The sequence below is a fragment of the Phalacrocorax aristotelis genome, chromosome 1 (assembly GCF_949628215.1).
Source record: "Phalacrocorax aristotelis chromosome 1, bGulAri2.1, whole genome shotgun sequence".
Taxonomy (NCBI): domain Eukaryota; kingdom Metazoa; phylum Chordata; class Aves; order Suliformes; family Phalacrocoracidae; genus Phalacrocorax; species Phalacrocorax aristotelis.
Genome location: NC_134276.1, coordinates 191,303,273 through 191,326,563, shown reverse-complemented (window position 1 = coordinate 191,326,563; position 23,291 = coordinate 191,303,273). Strand labels below are relative to the sequence as shown.

General features: G+C 39.9%; 1 protein-coding gene across 1 annotated transcript in view; it reads left to right on the top strand.

Annotated features, from left to right (window-relative positions):
• ASZ1 (ankyrin repeat, SAM and basic leucine zipper domain containing 1) overlaps window positions 1-23,291 on the top strand; it is a 43,229-nt gene that overhangs the window by 5,116 nt on the left and 14,822 nt on the right. Inside the window, exons 3-7 of the mRNA XM_075081126.1 lie at window positions 2,012-2,134; window positions 5,227-5,338; window positions 16,920-17,031; window positions 17,292-17,426; window positions 19,852-19,964. Of these exons, the coding sequence (XP_074937227.1) occupies window positions 2,012-2,134; window positions 5,227-5,338; window positions 16,920-17,031; window positions 17,292-17,426; window positions 19,852-19,964 (595 nt within the window). The remainder of the gene's footprint in view (window positions 1-2,011; window positions 2,135-5,226; window positions 5,339-16,919; window positions 17,032-17,291; window positions 17,427-19,851; window positions 19,965-23,291) is intronic.

Here is a 23,291-nt window from a genome sequence, read left to right as displayed (position 1 = left end):
TTTTTTTCACCAAAATTTCTTTTTTCTGGGCTTCACTGTTGCCTTATAGGACTTCTTAAGGGCCATTTTAAATGCTAAACCTATGCTGTTTACCTCAAGAACAGCTCATGTAATGAGAGAGTCTGAGTAGTAACCAAGGGGAGACATTTCTGGTTCAGCCAACAACTCCTATAACCTTACAGCCAAGAAGCAACATGACTGCTACTGTTTCAGTTGTCCTTTCTTTGTCTTCCTCTGAGACTGTAGCTGGTTTGCATTGTGGCTTTCACACTGCGTGGTACTTCAAGGCAGTCACTACAAAGGCAACAGGAGACCATGCAGGACAAACACGCTGTAACACAGCTTTGACATTTTATTGCCAAAAAAGACCATTCTACTTCTAGGACTTAGAAAAAGCACCAGCGTCATGGCAGACACTGTCTTCTATATGTATAAAGGGAGCAGCAAGGAAAATAACTTCTCAAGAGTCTCTCTATGCCTGCCAAGCAGATCTTTTATCACTGTTATTGAGATATGTATTAAAATAATTTAAAAAAACTAGATAGGAGCTGTAGTTACATGGACTGCTTTTCTTCTGAAGAGGAAAAGGGACTTCATAAAGCTGACAGAGTGCCAGCTTTCTGGTATTCCTTTCCTGCTAGTGTTATTTCAGTGGGCTGTTGGATTTCAGACTTTCTAAATTCTTGAAGTGACTTGTCTGCAAGGAAGTTCACATAGGACTGCTGAGGGATGCTTGCTGGTTCCCCCTTTAGAGCTTGGCTGGGGGCTTCAGTTAAGTGTTTTGTATACTGCAAACTGGTGTGTTGTGACATTAAGAACTGCAGCTAGTATGTATGTTGTTACTAAGCAGACTTGATTGTAAATTCTGTGGCTTTCAGGTGTTAGAGGTGTTAAGAGTGCTTCAACACCTGGCTTTCATTGAATGTTACTTCTTTACTGGTCACTTCAACTCCAGTGATCTTAAACAGTTGAAGAATCAATCCCAGAGCAGTGACCTGTTACTCCCTCATCTGTAATGACTTTATGTTGCTACACTGAGCACATCTCTGACAAACTGCCAAGGCAGGGAAAGTAAATAAACATTTTGCATGAAGAGGTATGCATATAGCTCAACTGTCACAAATTTCTTAGGACAGTTCTGTTTTCTTTTCAGAGCTGTCTTGTAAAGAAGTGTGTTTGATTATCCATAATCACTGCTGGATTAATATGGAATCAGCTGATGGAAACTGTTACAGAGGAAGTAATATTTGAGGAAGGACTGAAGGAAATCTGATTCCTCTAATTGCAAAAATATACAGAAATTTTTATTTGAAAGTTGTCAGATGGTTATTTTGGTCTGGTGCATGGTTCTTGGTGAATTTGGGAGGGCTGTCTGGCAAGCTTGCTTCTAGCCACAAAGGAAGATGTGGCAATTATAAAAAGTAACAAATCTGGTGATTGTGAATGAATCTTGCATAATCTTCTATTTCTTCTTTCTATTGAGATAAGATTTTGTTAGTTCTGAACACAAAACTGGTATCTGCTAGTTAACTGTCTTGCAAGACAGAGAATAAAAGAGGCTGTGAAGCAGGAAAACCCTAGTCAATATGATCTTAATAGCCTGACGAGCAAGTTGCTTCCACAGCAGTCCGCTTGGCTTGGCAAGAATCATAATTTTTCATTTTGATTGAGGAAAGCTATTGCAAGTAAGTGGAGAAAACAGATTCTGTGCACTTCTCTGAAATTATTTTTGCGGCTAGGCTTATTATGTACATTTTTTTAAAATGTTGCCTTTCTGTGGTGCTTAACTTTGAGAGCTGAGCTTCCTTGGTGTCAGTTCTGAAAGTTGTTTTCTGGTGTCCTAGGCCAAGGTGTATTAAAAATGAAAATGCTACGAAAGACTTCACTCCCTAGGACTAAACGCAAAGAGTGTGTAACCTTTATAATTGACACATATTAAAGAGTAAGGTTTATAAAATGCATGTTTATTGTGGTGTAGTTTTATGATTTTTTGTATCTTAAATTTTGACAGGTATAAGCATAGAGTCTGGCTTTCAGTTTGGATGGACTCCCCTGATGTGTGCTGCCAGTGTGGCTGATTTTGCAGTAGTGCATCTTCTTCTGGACAGAGGTGCTAATGCATGTTTTGAAATAGGTAAGATATGAATGAAAAATACTGGCCAGTTAATGCTCAGTACCAGATATTGTCCTATCCTTCTTCTCTTTTACGTATAGAGGGAGAAAACCAAAGTTCACAATGGAACTGGGACCTAGTCTAGCTTTCACAGTTTTGAAGTAAAAGTAGTAAAGTAAATATTGTGTTCTTGGAACTGATCTGGATTCAGTTGATGCGTTTTCTTGTTCTTTCTCTCTTACTCTGTCTTCCCCCCCACCTTCCCAATCCCCAAGTACTTTTTTGAAAAGGGTGTTTGGAAATAATTGTTCAAGAATTCTATGGTAAAGTTGTAGAGTTAAAACTTCCTTTATTTGATCCTGTTATGAAGTATGTACATGCAGAAACCAGCTAGAATCCCAAACAACAGGAATAGCTTTCCAGTTTGTGGGAAACTTATGTGGACTTCTCTAAAACCAGAGCACAATTTTTCTGTTAAGTGAAATTATTCTTCAGTGTGTTGCTAGATCACCTTTTTCTGAAGAGTTCAGTGGAGCTTCTAAGTAATATCAGTTCCTCTGTCAGTTTTTATGGCTTAATAATAACTTAAACTGTGGATATTTTCCTTCTGTTTCATTGTGTTGGAAGATTTATCCAAGTTCAAGAAAAGACATTTCAAAATCTGTGAAAAGACAGGAGAAACTGATCTGACACACAATGCTGCCAAGTACATTAAAGCAGTGATCTTATTTTCTGGTAACTTGCCGGTATTTGTAGTAGTAGTAGACTGAAATGCAGATGATACAAATCTGGCTGTGAAAAGTTTCTTGAACTTTTTAGCAGCTGAACAGAGTGTGAGATGAGAGTAGATTGCCCGCACCAGAAGCAATCATGCCTTCAAATTATTGTCCTTGTAGCCAACTTCAGAGAACTTCCATGTGGCTGCCCACAATTTATACCTGTTCCTTGTTTATGGCTGTAGAAAGCTATAAATGGGGCAGAAACTGCTGTGGGCAGCAATTTCAGCTGACCAGTTAACCACCGCGCAAGGCATTTTTTCAGTGTGTGACCAACTGTGTTTGCCCGAAGTGGCACCTTGCTAGGATCAGGTTTCTGGGCTTGTTTCTCTTAGTCTGTGTAGGGAAACAGTAGCTAGGGCGTATGCGCAGCAGTGTACTGTCCAGCCAGGAAGTCTTGAAAGTCTTTGGTTCAGGTCAGGCCACATGTGTTCAGTAAAGCTCTGCCATCCTAAAGTGGTACTAAAAGTCACCAGTCCTGCTGCTTTATTTACATCAGCAGGCAATCACATAAGTGATCCTATACTAATTAGCCTGTAATGCATATAATCCTAATAATAGCTATAGTGTTAATCACTGTCAACCTTTGTAAATGGTTACTTAATTTCACCCTTTTTGGTAGTAGTGAAGAACAAGGACCTAATGTAGCATTCACTGTGTGGTGGGATCAGAGTGCAGTACCTTTGAGGAATAAATTCACTGGCTCTTCTGGGTTTTTCAGCTAGGCTGAACATAAACTAATCTTTTCTGCAGTCACTTACCAGTTTTTCTCTGTAAAAGAGAAACCTGAGAACTCTAAGGTGTTTCTTTCCCTTCTTCTCTTGCTCACATGTATGAGCTATAGGTAGGCTAACAGAAATTAATTTCCCACTCTCTATCACTACTAAATATCATTCCCAGATTAATGGTGCTTATCGCTACCTTTGTTCAATGTCCTGCCATCTTCCCGTTCATGCTGTTGTTTATAACCTAGTTATCAATATTTTGAGTATAAATCTGTCAATGTATCAAGTAATTTGCTGAAGTGTTAATTGCTTACTGTTCTGGAGTTTAAGTGACTCTCTGAAACTTAATTTTTCATTTAACATACTGATTTAGGTGTGTTAGAACTTCTACATGAGGTAGTCGAAAATTAAAGGATGGTATATTAAAAAAAAGATTAAATGCAAAACTAAGGTCTTTGGTTGGAGGGGTGGGAGACAAGAAGTGGTGAGAAATAAAGTAGAGCAGAGGAGGGTAAAGTATGTAACAAACTTCTTATGTTTAGATATAAAAAAATCTGACCTCAGTTGAAGAATAATGGTGTTAATATATACAGAGTCTTAAAATTTCTACATGAAAGTTAGAAAATGGGTTGTAACACTTCATGGTATGGTCTGAAGTAGGTACAGCTAAAATTATACTGTTAAAACAAATTGTTAAAGGCATGTTTGAACTTGTGAACAAGTTTGTGCAATAAGCAAAATGGGCAGTTATTCAAGTGGCAGTCTTCTAATTGACTCTAGGGCCAAGTAACTTGCTGTGGTCCTTGAGGTGTGATGCTTCCCACATCTCTAGGAGAACTGTGGGAAAGGACATCTCCCCGTTCTGTGGGCAAACAGCGGTGGTGCACAATTCCGATTTGTGAGCAAAGATGGCATGTTACACCCAGACAGCTTTAGAGCTGGAGCAAATATGCTGGTTCCTCCGAGAGAATCTCTATTGACTGTGTAGATGTTCTTTAAATCCACATTTAAAAACATGCTTTTAATCCTCCTCTTGCCACTGCACCATAGTAGTCTAGTTTAGTAAACTTCCTTCTTAAGCCCTATATAAAAGCCTTGTTACTTAACTGTCCTTTGTATGGGCCTCTCTTCTCCCTAAAATTGATGTTGCTGTGTGTTTATAATGCATTTCACGCACTTTTTATATCCATTGCAGTTAACTTCCTGTAAGCTGTTTCTTCCCTTGACTCTATTTTGGGGAAAGGTAGGGAGGAACAGGAAGTGAATCCTCTGGTGTGGAAGAAGATTTGAGAAACAAGCATCTATAATTAAGTTCCTACTGGGGTTTTTTGGGTACCTAAGAAATATTCTAAACTTCAGTAAGAATAGATGCTTTACTATTACCATTTGCTCTGATTTTTCTGAGTATCTTCTCAGATACCTTTATCTTACCTGATAATTCTAGTGACTTTCATTGGAAGGAAAACAAGTTTCTTATCCTTTTCTAAATATCTTAGAGTAGCAGGACTCGATTAACAACTCTAGCAAATGTAAAGCCTTTTAAAGGAACTTCTGGATTAGTGTAGTATTTACATTTACATATGTAATTATCTAACTGCAAGTTTCAAAACAGATAAGTACACTGTGCTGATGGCAGCATGTACTGCGCATGCTTCAGAAGAAGACATCTTGAAGACTGTAGAACTGCTTCTCTCCAGGAATGCTGACCCTAATCTTACTTGCAGGTACCAAAAAAACCCACGTCTCTGAACACAGCATAAAATTTAGTATTAATATACAGAGACATCTTTATAGACATAGATGTTGTTGGTTAAGATGACGTGTACTTCGTTAGCTTTTTTGTAACTTCACTGCTCTCTGTATTAGGAAAAATTAGTGTCCAGATATTTATTTCTCCTAGTACAGTCATTCATCTGAGGAAATAAGACTATAATCAGTTTTGTCAAATTTAAGTATATTCCTCAGCTGAACAAGATATAAATTTAAGATAAAAACTAATCTTAATACTTTGGTAGACTGCAGTCTAAGGGCAAGAAATATGTCTTCTGCCTTTCCCAAATTATATTGCCTCTTCTGTATATGGATGTAACTTAAATCAATTAATTCTTTATTTAAATTCATGTCCTCTTGAGCTTTTTGTGGGTATCTATCTATATTCCTTTCACAGGCAGCCGCCTATGGAAAAAGAAAAATTCTCTATAAATAAAATACACTTATTCCAGAGCAATCTGGAATATTCCAGGTTAAAAGGAGACTTAATCTCCTTTTAGAAACAAGTAACAGCTTGTTTCTTGAATCACCACTTTGTCTCAGCAGTCTGAAGTACTGCATTGTGAGATGTCAGTAGTTGCATAGTCTGATGCAATGTTTCATTTTGCATCAAAAGGAAAGAAATTCTGGGCTGACCCAGGATAATCTGTCCCCCCTCTTCTGGGGGGGGAAAAAATTACTGTTTGGGTCAGATTGAAACTGCTTGTCTTTCAACTAACTAAAATTTTTGGTTTTATACCACAGCTCTTTCACCACATTACCTGAGATATGTGGACTGTGTAGCCCTCTGGAAAAAAAAAAAAACAAACAGAATTGAAGGCCTGTTGGCTCTCATTAGTAGAATTAAATTACTCTGGGCCCTGAACCTCACTGTCAGCATAGTACTGCTAGACAAGGAGGAAACATAGTTGTGGTGAAGTTCCACTGATGTCTGGTACCACATTTAAATGCCATTAATTTCCTCTTATCAGAGAGGCTAAAAATTGTTCATGAAAGAAGAGAAATCTACAGGCTCTGAAATAATTACATATTGTTGCTGTCAGATAGCTGGGTGTTAGGATAAACATCCTGCTTTAAAGAATGGGGGGAGATTTTGCATTATTAAACTTCGAAAATGTAAGCCAGAGTGCAGAGCTGCAGGTTTACATTTCAAAAAGCCTTTGGTTAAACTTGGGGGGCCAGGGGGAAGTTTGGATTCTGACACAATGAGATGGGAATTTTAAGGGTAAAACTTTATTTATAATCTTAGAGTATGTTATGCGTAGTTGGTCTTTATGTACAAATATTTATTTGCTATCTGTTTCCTACGACCTTGTGCTAACATACGAGTTATGCTTGCATACATGAGATACTGTTCCGGTTGTGGTTTTTTCACTTTTGCAATAGCAGTCTTTCTCAAATGAAAAGATAAATTAAGAGACAATCAAAAATGTCATATCTGTACCAAACAAAAGTAGAAGTTAATGGCAAGGTCTGGGTTTTTCAAAAATGTTTGTGCTGCCTTTTTGCCTTTGCAGTATTTGACATCGGTGCATACCACTCCCTCATTAGAACTGCTCAGGCAGCAGCTGCTGCTTCCCATGGGCTTCTTCCACAGTGTTTTGAAACGGGTCTGAAACACATCAAACAAGGTTCTGTGAAGATAAGGGATCAAAACAGACCCTCTATATGGCACTGCGGTCCCACTTTACCCATTCCATTAGAGCAAGCAGGGTGTTCTCTGGGAGGACACCAGAACTGTCAGTGAGCTGAGATTATTGTGAGAGTACTTCCTGTGTGATCATCTTGCCACAGGTGTTAAGAACTAAGCTGCACGTTATTTGGCTGTCTCTGCACTTAGGAACCAGAATGACTTCAGAAAGCTTCTCTTTTGTCCGCCACTAACTGGAATGTGTGTGAATGCAAAGCAGAATGCTTAACTTTGATGTAAGGTGGAGTTTGGTATTTATCCTTGCTCTGTTGGGCTGTCAAGGCAGACAGCAGGCTTTATTTCATGTCATCTGGAGGTGATACACAGAAACCTGCAAAATTTTCTGTCTAATTTGTGAAATGTGCATGGAGCAGGGAAGAACTGGTGACAAATAAGCTGATTTTTGAAATGCAGTCTCAGAAAGTAGATGGGTTTAGGGATGGGTAGGTAGATGGTTTCTTTGCAATAGGACAGAGTACCGAGGAGAAAGTACTTAGTAGAGTTAACTTCTGATATTTTTGCTAAATCAAAATTGGGGACTGAACGATGATGGCTGTAAAAACAGTTTTGTTAATGAGAACGTAGCATATCAAAGTATAAGTGGTAACTGAAGAGTTTTGACAGACAAGCAAGAAGTAAGGTAATGGCTAGGTGAAACAAGAAGGCATTGTAAGACTGCTCTGCATAGCCTTTGTAGAGCTGCTGTAGCCTGAGTGCATCATTTAAGTGTATGCTTCCATGAGAAATTTGTTCTGCTTATCATTCACCTCCCCCTTACTCCAAAATGAAAGTTATACTTTACCCTTTTGTAAGGCCTAGAAATATTTCGGCAGTTTGTGGGTTTTTTTTTCCCAAACCTCTTTTAACCTGCAGTGCTTTCTTAAATGTACACTGGTTTTATTGTTAAGCTGTGATTTTGCTATAGGCAGAAGGAAAAGGCATAACCAACTGATAACGAAGTTACTGCTGCTAGGATTACATGTCATAGGTTGTTTAGTAAATATGGATTTTAGTGATGACATCCCCCAAGTTCTTGTTTATGTAAAGTAGAGTAAAAGCAACTTAATGGCTTTGCCAGTAAAGAGAGTGTTTTGAGTTGACGTTTCATGCCAATAGCTCTTTGTTAGAAGAAGGTACAAATAGGTGAATGACTGAAACATCCTTTATTTTGACATAAGCTCTGTGTCTCTTGTTCTGTGTGGGATATGTGGAGGTTTAATTTTGTTTGTGTGGTTTTTTTACCTCACTTAAAATTTCTAGTGCAGTTGAGTCATGATCAATGACCAAGTCTTCAGTGTTCTGCTCTAAAATGGTTATGAATCTTGTGTATACTTAAAGAAAAGTCTTCAGAAAGTCTCCAATATTTTATTTTCCTCTTTTTAGTGTTAGTATTTTAAGAACTATATCTTTGTCTGTCTTCTGTCATGGTACAGAGTAAAAGTGGAGATGGAAGCATGCTGTCATGTACATGAATGCATATACATGAAAATAATAATCACTGCTCAGGTCTGGTATGAAGTTGCCTATGTTCACCTATGCTTACATTCAGAGCAGTTTTGAGGAGTATCATAAATGGTTTAGTGACAAAAGTTTTTATCTATTTTGCCCTCTTGAGAAGATGATAATGGAAAGGGGAAGTTTTTCAGGTTGCATAGTCAGAATAAAGCAATTGTGTAACACCTCAATTTTAGCAAGATATGTATTTCTACTGATAAGATAGTAAGTATGCACTGCTGCATAATAGTTTCAGAGACCTTGACATTATCATTGTGTGATAGCTAACCATGACAAATGACAAACAGTATGTTTCAGTAAAGGTAATTAACCTGGGAAAAGTTAATGCACCGCAGTACATTTTATGGCCGGGGCAAGAAAATCAGGGAATTTTAATACTGGTTGAGTCAAGATCTTTGATCCACTTCAGAGTTAAAAATACCTTGTGATGTTAAGCTATATTATACTTCATGCCTTTAACATGTTTTATTCTAGCACTATTAAATCAGGACAGAAAGACTTACTTTATTATGCTGATGAAACATCAGGACAGCAGGACCAAATATAAAAAATCAGATGGTAAATTGCATTTACCAAAGTACTGTGTTCATCTGGGCTATGTCCATATATCTCTTCCCTCCTCTTGTCTGTGTTAGGGAAAAGTCAAAAGCATGGTAAATGTGCAAGTTATGTAGGTTTGGAAGAGTGGCTTTTAAGTGGTGAGGCTTGTTCATCAGGTCTTTTGGTAGGGCGAAGGAGTCTAGACACCAAAATAGATGATTGTACTTTTCACAGCTGGTATTGACTGTACAGTAGTACCAACAGGCTAATAACTGTTACTCACAGTTTCTGGGCAGGGGTATAAAATACTTGGGGGACAGTAGCAACACTAGATGCTATTTTTAACAGAGGCATTCTGACAATGTACTGTGGTGTATTGGAATGTCACCTGAGCAGCCTTTGTGTAAAACAGAAACAAAACCTGCACTGAAAACCATTAGCATTGTATCAGCAACATTCTATGACAAGTATATTAATCTTCCTATCATTGTGTTGTGGCTTGACCCCAGCTGGCAATTAAGCCCCACACAGCCACTCACTCGTTCCCCCCTGCTGGGATGGGGGAGAGAATCGGAAGAGTAAAAGTGAGAAACTTGTGGGTCTAGATAAAGACAGTTTAATAGGTACAGCAAAAGCTGCACATGCAGGCAAAGCAAAAGAAGGAATTCATTCACTCCTTCCCATGAGCAGGCAGGTGTTCAGCCATGTCCAGGAAAGCAGGGCTCCATCACGCGTAATGGTTACCTGGGAAGGCAAACACCATCACCCCAAATGTCCCTTAATTCCTTCTTCCCCCAGTTTTTATATTGCTGAGTATGATGTCATATGGTGTGGGTTATCCCTTTGGCCAGTATGGGTCAGCTGTCCCGGCTGTGTCCCGTCCCAGCTTCTTGTGCACCCCCAGCCTCCTTACTGTCGGGTGGGGTGAGAAGCAGGAAGGGCCTTGACTCTGTGTAAGAATGGCTCAGCAACAACTAAAACATCCCTGTTTTACCAACACTGTTTCCAGAACAAATCCAAAACATAGCTCGATACTAGCTACCAGGAAGAAAATTAGCTCTATCCCAGCCAAAACCAGCACACATTGCCACTAACTTCCCCTGATCATGTGTTATTTGCATAGAATTGGTGTGGGTTTTTTACATGAGAGAATTGCCCTTTCATTAGAAACATGGAGTAGATTTCTGGATCGCAGAATAAACTGCCCCTCCCCATAATCCAGGAGGAAGCAGCTGACAACCTGCTGAGCCCCCTGGACACTCACAGGTCTATGGGGCCAGATGGGATCCACCCAAGGGTACTGAGGGAGCTCATGGAGGAGCTTGCCAAGCCACCCTCCATCATTTATCAGCAGTCCTGGTTAACAGGGGAGGTTCCAGATGACTGAAGGCTTGCCGGTATGATGCCAGTCTACAAGAAGGGCTGGAAGGAGGATCCGTGGAACTACAGGACTGTCAGCCTGACCTCCGTACTGGGGAAAATTATGGAGCGGTTCATCTTGAGTGTGCTTACCAGGCATGTGCAGGACAACTAGGAGAACAGGCCCAGCCAGCATGCCTTCATGAAAGACAGGTCCTGCCTGACCAACCTGATCTCCTTCTATAACCAGGTGACCCACCTAGTGGATGAGAGAAAGGCTGTGGATGTTGTCTACCTGGACTTTAGCAAAGCCTTTGACACTGTCTCCCACAGCATCCTCTTAGAGAAGCTGGTGGCTCATGGCTTGGATGGGCGTACTCTTCGCTGGGTAAAAAACTGGCTGGATGGCCGAGCCCAGAGAGTTGTGGTGAATGAAGCTAAATCCAGTTGGCAGCCAGTCACGAGTGGTGTTCCCCAGGGCTCAGTGTTGGGGCCAGTCTTGTTTAATATCTTTATCAATGATCTGGATGAGGGCATTGAGTGCACTCTCAGAAAATTTGCAGGTGACACCAAGCTGGGCAGGGGTGTCGATCTGCTCAAGGGTGAGAAGGCTCTGCAGAGGGATCTGGACAGGCTGGATGGATGAGCCGAGGTCAGTTGTATGAGGTTTAACAAGGCCAAGTGCCAGGTCCTGCACTTGGGTCACAACAACCCCATGCAACGTTCCAGGCCTGGGGAAGAGTGACTGGAAAGCTGCCTGGTGGAGAAGGACCTGGGGGTGCTGGTGGACAGCTGGCTGCACATGAGCCGGCAGCGTGCCCCGGTGGCCAAGAAGGCCAAGAGCATCCTGGCTTGTATCAGGAACAGTGTGGCCAGCAGGAGCAGGGCAGTGATCGTGCCCCTGTACTCAGCACTGGTGAGGCCGCACCTCGAATACTGTGTTCAGTTTTGGGCCCCTCAGTACAAGACAGACATTGAGTTGCTGAAGCGTGTCCAGAGTAGGGCAACGAAGCTGGTGAAGGGTTTGGAGAGCAAGTGTTATGAGGAGCGGCTGAGGGAGCTGGGGTTGTTTAGCCTGGAGAAAAGGAGGCTGAGGGGAGACCTTATTTTTCTCTACAACTACCTGAAAGGAGGCTGTAGTGAGGTGACAGCTGTTGGTTTCTTCTCCCAAGTAATGAGCAATAGGATGAGAGGAAATGAAATTACCTCAGGTTGGATCAGGGAAGGTTTAGGTTGGATATTAGGAAAAATTCTTTCACTGAAAGAGTTCTCAAGCACTGGAACAGGCTTCCCATGGAAGTGGTGGAGTCACCGTCCCTGGAGGTGTTCAAGAAACGTGTAGACATTGCACTTTGGGACATGGTTTAGGAGGTGTGGTGGTGTTGGGTTGGCGGTTGGACTTGATGATCCTAGAGGTCTTTTCCAACCTTAATGATTCAATTCTGTTCTATTTTACATGTATGTACTGAATTTCTTTACTATAGCCCTGGTTCGAAAGGAGAGTTGAAAATAGTCTGGATGATCTCTGATTGTTTAACTCAGTTGTTTTTCTTCTCTAAATCAAGCTGTGCATGTCTTCACCTAAACCAGCTCGCTTGTAAAAAATGTAATGGAGTGAGGATGAAAGAGACCATGGCAGGATAATTGGGAATGTTCCGCCATCCTCATTGTTAATCTTTATACTAATGTCTTTTATAATCACATCCTTTATATTTTTCTAGTCATAAGAAGCAAAATTTGTAGCTATCTACCTTCCCAACTCTGTGTGCTGTAGAACTTGTACAGATGCCTTTTTAAATGTTGAAACAGTCATGTAAACAGAGTTTAGAAGCAGAAGGATACAAGAACTGGCAATCTAAAATGAAGCCTAAAACTAGGGAACCTGAAACTCATCTGTCATCTTTTGTGGCCCAACCTTCTTACTAGAGCTGTATGACCATTCTCCCAGCAAGTTCTGCTTCAAGAAGGTAGGGGACTCTACTACCTTGCTCCAGCAGACAGTGCCTGGAAAAGTATCCTGCAGCTCATGGTACACTGAAGTATGTTCTTTCAATACTACTTGTTGTCTAGGGTTTCCTATCTCATTGATTAAAACCCAAATAAGCTAGAAAAGGGACAAATAGCTTTCGTTCTGTTGCTGTAGATACGCTGTTACCTTTTGTTTCTCAGTTCCAAGCTTAATGTGCAGCACTGGAGTGGTGATACTGTCTCCAAAAGCTGAAGATGCTTCCTGGTTATCTGAAGCAGTGTTCAGTTCACAGATCAATAGACTAAAATATTGGTGCCTTGTAGCATCATTTCCTATGAGACTAAACTCATAAGGTTAAATTGTTTTCTACCTGCTGAATTTTTCCGAATGTTAATGATACACTGGTCTAGCTAATAAACACATATCCAGGTATAAGACTATGTACAGCTTATTTCTCAAGATCACCAACCTCAAATACTGAATTTTCTATGGATATCTCTCTGACGGAAGGAAACCTGTGTCTAAATGGAAGACATCTTTTCTTCTTCTCTTCCCTCTTCTGAAAGTTTCCAGGAAAACGAATTTTGTCTTGCTTGAGAGCGTGACCCCAAACATAAGCATGTGTGTTTGTCAAGTGTGGTGAATTCTGCACCACAGATTCAGCTTAGTGGTAACAGACAGGTGCTCGGGACATTTTTGAGTGAGATAGCTAGCTAGCACTGTATCACCTGGTTTTACCATGGCATGTGGTTATCCAGGGTACGAGGCTCCAAGTGGTAGCTTTTAGGGCTGTTCTGCTCAGCGCGCTCTCTTGTTATTATGTTTTGCCACATTTTTTTTTTTACAGGATGAAGATGAATTGAACCTATAAGAACTTCTTGTATCTTTGTGTGGATGTCAAATACAAAGTTTTGAATGGCCCTGAAAAACGTTTTGGTTTTGTCTCCTTCTCCAGCCTTAACATAAAAGCAGGGAGACCTAAAGCTAAAAACAAACAAAACCCTTCATTTGCATGAGACCAGTGAAGAATTCCTTGTTTTTTATTTCAGCGTAACTGGAAGCAAACAGTTGGAACAGATGTCACATTTAATTGATAAATTGCTTATATGCCTTTTAAGATTTTTATTTATTTATCGACTATCATTTGAGTATCATGCCCAATATGGGCAAATGTTGTGGCAAATTGTGCCATACAAAAGGACTTCACAGGTGTTTGGACAAGAAGGTCATCTGCAAACCAGATTGCTGAAACACAAATGTCTGCGCAGCTCCTGAAAATGATAAAAGGATTCTTCAGTTCTTTTATCTGGGTGGTTATCACTACACTTTCCATATACATTTTCAGATTGTGGTAAAATGTACCAATACATTTAATTTCTCTTCAACTTGAGCAAGAAACAGTGGATTTGGCATCCTAAAGCTTGCTCGTGTATTTGTGGAAGTTCTTTGCAGGGTTAGAAGAACAAAATTTGTTTTCCCTAAAGCTTTAGTCTCCCTCTTGTGGACATACGTGTAAACGGACCTTGCTTTCTGAGGTGGTGCCTATGCAGCATGTGTCCAAGACATTAAACGGTGCCCCCTCCTGTATAGTGGTGCATAAATGCAATTGCAAATTTATGCAGCACTGTATATGTTTCTACCCTGAAACACCTTGTAGCATTTGAAATTAAAACTTGAACATTATGCAATTAGTCCTTCAAGCATTTAATTTTATTCATGTTGGTGAACCATTTAAATGTCATGTTTTTTGGGGTTTTAATTAAAAATGGAGAAACTTTTTCAGTGGCTTTAATGTCATTGAGTTGTTGCCTTGATTTCAGATACCATGTCTGCAGTACTGTGCAGCTGTAACCACTACATGGAGTTTTTTGGAGAAAAGACAGTAGCCTCTAGACTTTTGTTCAGTAATTTTTCCTTTGAAAGAGCAGAAAGAAATTGTGAGGTAGTACCAGTGTGCAGGTTCAAAAAAAAAACCCTACATGTTGAGAGCAGAAGAATTGAAAATGAAAAATAAATGGACTGTTTTTGCAGTCAGATATAAATATTTCAAAGGTGATAGCATGGAAAGTGTGTCAAAGCTACCTGCCACTGAATAGAAAGAAGTGTGAGAGTGAGTGTCGGCATTGGTTATCTATAGACATCTATATCTCGCTATCTCATCAGTTAGTTGTTAAGTTGTAGAGTCTCTCTATTTTTATAGTCATCTGCATAGGATCGCAGGGTAGTTCAGATCAGAAGGCACCTCAGGAAGTCTCTAGTCCATCTTGCTCCTTAAAGCTACCTCTGCTATGACGTGGGGTTAGGTTGCCATCTGGTCATGAAACCCCCCCAAAGATGGAGACTACAGAATTCCTTGAAGCAACCAGTTCCACTGGTTGACTGTGCCCCATGGTAGAAAAGTCTCCTTATATTCTGGTGGAAATTCTGCTTTTGCAGTGTTGATGGACTAAATCAAATTAGTTACAGACTGATGCAAATCATCTTATTTCATTACCAAGTTCCTTTCTCTTGTTGACTCTGTGTCTTGAAGGCCTGGCTACCTTTCAGTTTTGCTTATCTCCAAGTAATTGACTTTTTTCCTCCTATCGTAAGGCACTTTCAAATTTGTAATATGACTGGATTTTTTTCAGTGTACTTTTAACTGTGTTTGCATAAGACAAAATATTTTCCTTTTGTGAATGAGCAATAACAAGGAAGGATGAGCAAAGCCTTAGACCTAGCAATGCTGTGGAAGGAAGCAGGTGGTCTGTGTTTTAAGACAGCTGCTTTGGTTTACTTACGCTTTTCGGGGTCCCTCTAGTGGTCGGTATTGAACTACTTACTAAGAACAGAAGAGTGATCCTCCCCTCAAGTATATCCTAACAAGATAGAATAATCTTTTGGCAGCAGATTTTTGACGCAGAGCTGTACATTAAAAGCAATACATGATAGTTTTGGTTTGGTTTTTTTTTCAGAAAAAAATGCATTTTAAGGTATAATAAATTTTAATTGAATGTTACTAGTAAAATATTTTAGCTTAAATCTAATTACTTCATAGCGATCAGAAACTCCACATATTTGTCCTCCAGTACTGCATTTTTTAAGTTCTCCAATCCTATTCCACCAAAGAATAAGTGTCAGGCATCTGGAAAGACACTTTTCTAACAGAAGCTTTTGAGCAATATTTTTTTTCTTTCAGAACAATTCACAATGGCTTCATCTTATAAGCATCTCAGTAGAAGTCTAAGATCAATAGGCTGTTGTCTTCATGGTTTTGGGATATAAAGAAACGGAATAATGGGAAAGCTGGTGTCTGTAAGTAAGAAGTAGTAATACATGTAGGAGAGAAAGCATCAATACATACACTTCTGGGAACAGAAAACAAGAATGGGGTAAAGGACAAATTTTGATGTGCATTCAGTTTTAGTACTTGAAAAGTTAAGAATTACAGTGTGGTGTTCATAAGTAATTCTCTGAAGACTCCTCTCACATATATTGAGGGTGGGGCAGGCGGGTGTGGGTCTGAATGTCGATAATACGTGTGCCCTCTGCGCTTTTGCACTGTTCTTCTGCACACCAGCAAGAGTTGTGGGACCTGTGGTTCTTTTGCTTACATTGCTTTACCAGAGAGGGTTTTGCAAGAATATACATAGTTGTTGTTCTTCATATTATTCCTCTTAAGTACTCGGTTGTGGTTTACAACTTGCCCTCCACAAAACTGCATATTTCTTTTCAGAACTTTGGATTGAAATTAAACTGTATGTAGAAGCTGTGTCTTTTAAAGATAATTTTTGAAGTAAAAAATTAAAGTCTCTGCCACTTTTTTGAAGGAAAAATGGGTGAATCGCTGATATTCTCTGCTTTTAGTAAGGTGAAAACTGGGATCTGCAGTTCTGCCCGTTCCCTTTTCATTAAGCTGGTCCATGTGCTAAAAGAGAGGCCTGCCACTGGGTCTGCGGTAGCAGCAGGAGGGATGGTCTTTAAAAACTTGTTTTGTGTAGCTCAGAACAAAAACAGAAGTGGTTTAGTCAACAAGCTACCGTGTTTCATAGCTGGGACATGCTAGGGTTATTTATGGTTTAATGCACTACTTGAATTTGGAGGTGATAAGACTGATATATTTTTTAACTTTTTCTCCCAGATGTATTATAAGTCTATATTCTAAACTGAAAGAGACTTGTTTAGTTTTGTCTCAGTTTCCTTCTTGTGAAGGGCAATTGACTTCTTTACTTCATTTCAATCAGGAAATAAATGCCAACTCTTAAAATATTTAAAAATTGCTAACTGGACATAAATGAGTTGCTGAATCTCTACGTTCTGTTAAATTGACCCTTGTGCAGAAGCATGAATGCAGTGTCTTAGGCTGTCATCCTCTACTTCTTCTCTAGAACAGAGAATCTTTACAGACTAGAGGTGCTCTAATTGATAATGCAGTTGGATTTTGATGTCTTGAAATAATTCTTTTCACCCCTCCCGTTTTCAGGAGACAAATGACTCCGCTGATGTATGCAGCTAAAAAAGGCTATGCTCAGGTTACTGCTCTTCTTGTTGCTCATGGATCACACATAAATGCCCAAGATGAAAATGGATATTCAGTAAGTGACTTACTTGTGTGTTGTAATTAATGATAAAAATTTTTAAAAGCAAGAACCCACAAACTTGTTTCTAAGCACAACTTCCTCAGAAATGCTCATAAGTATGTTCTTCTGTGTTAACACCACTTTGAAATTTTGTACTACTTGTCTTTGTGTCCAGACTCTGCCATGTGAAAACTTGTGAAAGTTGCAATATTGATCAAACCTCTGTTCTTTTTGCCCCCTATGTAAACTTAGTAAAATGAAGTTGTTCTTTGCAGGCATTAATATGGGCAGCACAGCATGGACATAAGAGTGTAATTTTTAAGTTGCTTGAGCTTGGAGCTGACAAAAATCTACTGACTAAGGATGAGAAAACAGCAGCAGAGATAGCAAAAATTAATAAACACTCAGAGGTATTTAATTTCTCTTTGCAATGCATATTCTGTGTTTTGCCTCAAAAAAATCTGTTCACCAATTTTATAATCTTATGTAGAAGTGTTACCTTAACTGAACTACAGCAGCTAGTTGAATACTTGTGCTATTGCATCTGCGTAGACTATTTTGTGTTATATCCCGGCTTTTCACAGGGCTTTAAATGCTATAATGTTTTGGGACCTTTTTTTTTTAGTATCCTTGACTTCAGAATTAGAATACAGAACAAGGGATTATTCACGTTACTAATGTTGATATGAGAAATAGAAAAATAATGTGTTGGTTTTTTCCTGTCTGCCAAAGTGTGTGAGAGAATGCGGATATCAAACTGATCTGCAGCGTACAGTTTCTGATTGAATTTGGAAGTGAAAAGGCTAAAGCTAAAAGGGGGGGAGTTGGTATTGGCCATCTTCAAAATCCATGCTCAGGAGGGAAGAAGGTATAAAATAACATAAATTGGTCATCAGATCACTGGAAGAACAGCCGCTAGTTACCAATGTAAAGAGAGAGCTGCTGAAGTCAACACATATTCTCCTAAAATAAATCTGTTTACTGCTGTTACCAGGAGATGCATGGTGGATCAATCAGACCAGGTTTCTATGTATTTTGCTTTGAGTTGCTCTTACCAGTGATGTGGCTTTTTGCAGTGGCTTTTCAAAAATATATGTGAATTGTAATTCACTTTACAGCTTCCTTTTCTTTCTTTCTTTCTTCCCCCCCACCTCACCCCACACTCCAGGGCTAGGCTGGAGCAAAAATGATAACTATGCACAAAGCTGTCAGTGTAGACTAGCAAGATCAGTGTCTGAGCCTCCGTGATCTGTTAGCTCAAGTTACTGAAAGGGACTACAAATGCTTTCTGCCTTTGATAAATTACTTGTTCAGCAGGCTATGGCCATATAATCTTATAACATGACTTTGTCTGGCATGGAGGGAATACAGGCTCCTCACACTTGAGAGGTGGGTCTTGCCTCTTGACCTGTGAAGCGCTAACTTTCACACAGTTACCGCAAAGTCTTGCAGATGGTATTGAGATACTTAATGGTCATGAGCTTCTTCCAGCTTGGGGGTCTGCTCTTCAGGCTGTTGACAGCCCCTTGGGTTGTCATATAGACTATGTCTGCAGAAACTATATCTGAGAGGGGGGAGATATTTTTCTTACGTATTGTATGGGGTTTGGCAGGGATGGAGTTATTTTTCTTCCTGTCAGCCTGTAAGGTGCTGTGTTTTAGATTTGTGACCAGAACAGTGTTGATAACACACCAGTATTTTAGCTATTGCTGAGCAGTGCTTGTGCAGCATCAAGGCCATCTCTGTTTCTCACTCTGTACCCCCACCCCCAGCAAGTAGGCTGGGGTGAGCTAGATATTGGGAGGGGGCACAGCCAGGACAGATGACCCCAACTGACCCAAGGGATACTCCATACCATATAATGTCATGCTTAGCGATTAAATTGTCAGAGGAGTTTTTCTGAAGTAGCCATTGCTTGGAGGCTGGCTGAGCATTGATCTTCTGGTGGGAGATGGTGAGTGATTGCCTTTGCATCACTTAGGTTTTTGAGGGTTTTTTCCCTCCATTTATTGAACTGTATGTATCTCAATCCATTAATATTTTCTGCCATTTACCCTTCTGATTCTCCCCGGTCCTGCTGGGAGAAAGTGAGCAAGTAACTGGGTAGGAGCTTATTTGCCAGCCAGGATCAACCCACCACATATGTATATGTGTATAAAATTTGCTAGTCACCTGAATTTCAGGAAAGTGGTTTCACCATTCTGTCAGGTTTACTGAGGTTCTACTTATTTTGCTGGATTTTCTACTAACTATCTCAAAACTGAGACAGGGGTAATTCAGTTTCTGGAATCCATCATTGATGCATAGTGATGTCTGGCAGAAGGCTTGTTTCTTTAATCAGTTGAAAGGATCCCTGTCTGTCAGATACAGCTAACTTAGATTGTCACTTGTATATTGCAAAATGTTGGGTCCATATATGCACTGGAAATGGAGACATGAAAATAGTCATAAGCCTCGTGCTCTTTAGACTACTTATTCCCTTGAGTATGTAGAACTCTTGTCTACAAACCACAAAAATTAGTATAGTGGTGTGTTGCTGCTTCTGTAGTGACAGATGCTAACTTTTTTAGGCTGTGTTATATATACACTGTTTTCCTCTGTGTCAATTCATTGTTGTTCTGGAATTTGGTTAATTCAGAAATGCTCTTGATAAACTCTATGGGCTTAGTCTTAACTCCTCGTTGTAGTTGTGTGCTTTAGAGATGATGATGTGGCAGATGTTTCATGTTCCCTGTAAGTAGTAATTTATGATAGAACTCTTTGTAGTCTTACTCCTGTGTATTTCTTTATGCATTTTGAGTTTCAATAATAATTAATTCATTTTGGCTTTTCCAGATTTATAGTTTACTCTCTTTGGCTGCAAATCACTTGCAAGGGAGATACCATGAAACGATTACGCAAGAGGCTATCTACAAATTTCTGACAGCTGTCCCTGACCTCAGAGTTGGGTAAATACAGTCATAGTGTAATTTCAGCTTATAAGCATTCCTAAGAGATTGTATTTGTTCATATCAGTGATTAAGTTGTACTGATATGTATTGTGTATTGTTTGGAGCACTACCAAGAATCCACAGCAAGTATATTAATGTGCTGTTAATTTTTCAAGATTGCAAAGTTTCTTTACATTATAAACAAAGAGGGTGCTCTAGATGTATCCTTCCTCTCACTTGGTGTAAAGTATAGATATAGAATAGGGTCCAGTGTCACTTCAGTTCATTTCAGATGTGTTCCATTTGGATGCTCCTTGTTGTGTGGTTATCTTCACTTTGATGTTAAATTTTTTTATTCTTTCAGCGATTACCTGTTTTCAGTGTGATGCCACCAGCTATGCCCTTTTCTTAATTTTGACTCTCATATACAGGGGAAAAAAGTATGAACACCAGTTAAGCTCTGTAACTTTTTGCATAGCATGCCCCTGACCCTGAAGCTTGCAGGTGTCCTGTGACTGAAATCAGCACCTACCTGAGCAGCTTCAAAGACACCTGATACTGTTTTGTCCCAGAACACGTTGGCTAAGAAGTCCTCAACAAATCATCCACTTGCCTTCTTGAGCTGCACGGTCTTGAGTAAACAACTTCCACTGCCCATAGTCCATTCTGGTTGGTCAGCCCTACCCTGCTCAGCCAAGTCATGCTGAGTTTGAAGTGCCCTGGTTTTGTATCAGTACACTGACAGCAGTTCACTAGGTAGCAGTTCACATGAGGTAGTCTCAGTCTTGGACAGAGTACCTCAATTTGGACAAAGCCTCACCAGGTTCTGTTGCTAGATGAATGTGTACATCAACCAGATTTTTATTCTCTGGTGCTTCAACCACAGTCGTCTTAGAGGTACTTCTTGGAGCAGAGGGGTGAAGGCTTTGCATGGTAAAATCAGTTATCTGTGCTGTCCTCTTTGTTCTTGCATCTTACTACTCATAGATTCCTGAAGGCATTGTTCTGGGCATGTCTACCGTGGGATCTGTCTGCTGCTCAGGGATCATCTCTTGAGTCCCTGTATACCTGCCATGACAGTGACATTCTTTTACATAGATTGGTCTTCCAGTACTCTTCACAGAGATTCCTACTCCTAGATAGAGCCTGTACTTAATGACCTCAGTGTTAGAACAGATCTCTCTCTTTTTTTTAACAGGTTTAGGTTATTTGGGAAGTCTCCCAGGCTTCTTCTGGTGTAAGGAAATAAACTAACACTATGCAGCAGTTATCCAAATGGATTTAGTGCTGCTGAAACCTGTTGGTGGCCGGAAGACATTCTACCAGTGTCTGGGTAATCTTCATAAGCTTTTAAAATAAGACACTGAAATCCTGAAGCCCACTTAAAATACTTTGTGGCAGCCAGATGTCTAGCTATGCAAATATATTTCTGTATTAGGCAATTCTTGGGCTTCCAGGATTTCACAATGTCTCAGGAGTGTTTTTTCTATTGGTTTTCTCTGCATCAGATAAGCAAATGATTTGTTTGTATGAATAGGCATTTCTGTCAAGCTCAAGGATTTTTATATTAACAATAGCCAGTTTTAATGCTTCATAACTTCGAGCGTTTATGGTAATTAGTAGAACTCTTGGTTTCAGGAAACAGTCCCTGGAATATACCATATATCTGGCTGATAAACACCTGTTGTTACAAATCTAGCTTCTCCGTTTCCACACACACATACCCACCCCATAGTGAGTGGTTTCTTTTTTCTTCTACTGATAGCCAACAGTTACACTGATACCTGTGTTTACTTCATTGAGCTGGATGTCTCCTTCCTGCCATTTGCCTGCATAGTTTTCATTGCAGGCATTGCCAGTTTTCTTCTCAAGTCCCTGTTCTCCTGGTTGCTCCTAATGCATCATCTGGCACTGGGTATCAGTTGTGCCCCACCATGCAGGGTCAGTGGGTATAACTTGTCACCCTTGCTGTTGTCATCCTTTTGTCATCCTTAAGTAGCAAGTGTGGCTTCAGTCATTGCTGTCTACTATCCTAATTAGACAGTTGACCTGGCTGCAGAGCCCTGGACTATACAAGGAAATGCATATACCTGGCAGGAATTTGCTTTGTTCAGCTCCTGGATTAGGTCCTTTTCTGGTTCAGGGGATTTCAAGTTATTGTCTGGATGCTGAATAGCCCTTTCTTTGATCCTGGGAAAAAATGTCCTTTCCTTGCACCTTTAGCAGAACCAAAAGTCTTGAGTTACCCAAGGACTCCCAAAATCTTTGGAAACTGGGTACTTTGAATGCCTAAATAAAAAGATTTCATCACTGAAGGTCATTCACACAGTGTCTCCTCTTGCCACGTGAGGGGCATTGGTCATACATACAATGTTTGGATGCATGTGTGAATTGCCTGCTTCAGAGGCTGGTTGTTGCTGTCTGTGTGTTGAGCGGGGAGGAATCAGGCAGAGGATAACACAGTTCTACACAACTTTATAGGTAGGGATGATGGCTTTAAACTCTATTAAAATTATTGTAAACTCTTTTTATATTTTGCCTGCTGACAGAAGGCATGCTCATAGAATTATTGATCTGTTACAGTGTGGAAGTTGCATAAAATCCTTTGTGTGTGATTTAGGGTGTCCATCCTCGTAAAGGGATAAGTATGCTTAAATACCAGAAATCCTGGAAAGCAAGATTCTCAGTGTGCAAGCCTGAAATGTTTTCTTATATATTCAGAACAATTTTCAGAGAGGTTTGGTGTTTTTGCAGGGACAGGGAGGGAAGTGTTTTCTTGCTTTTTCTTTTTTGCTGTTGCTACAAATTCTGATAGGAGCTCTTTAAGTCTTTGCTGTGAAAAGGGGGGCAAACCTTCATTTCAGGGCCTACAATAAGATGAAGCAAACTATCTCTCAACTCAGGGTTTTGGCCAAGGATTTGCTGTAGCAATTGCATTTGTCCTTTCTGCATTTCATAAGATTTGCTTTTTGGTTTAGTTCTGTTCGTTGCAGTTGTTAATTGTTGAAAGCTGTTCAGATAGGGTTTTTTTTTCCCCCCTTATATCTCTCTTCATAGGGTGGAGAATTAAAATTGATATTTTTCCTTTGTTTATAAATGTTAAACACTGAACCTACAGTGTACTACTTCCTCAGTCTACCTTCTGAACACTGGTCTTCTGACAACAAATTTCTTGTCAGAGTAATTTCCACTATCTTTAATTATAGACATTCCTGTTTTCTTGATAACCTTTTTAGGTTTAAATGGAACTGGGAGGGTAACAGTTGTAAGCTGAATCCAATTTATATGGAAGTTATCTGATAAGAATACATCGTTATCTTCCTTAACCCCACTTGCAAATTTTTC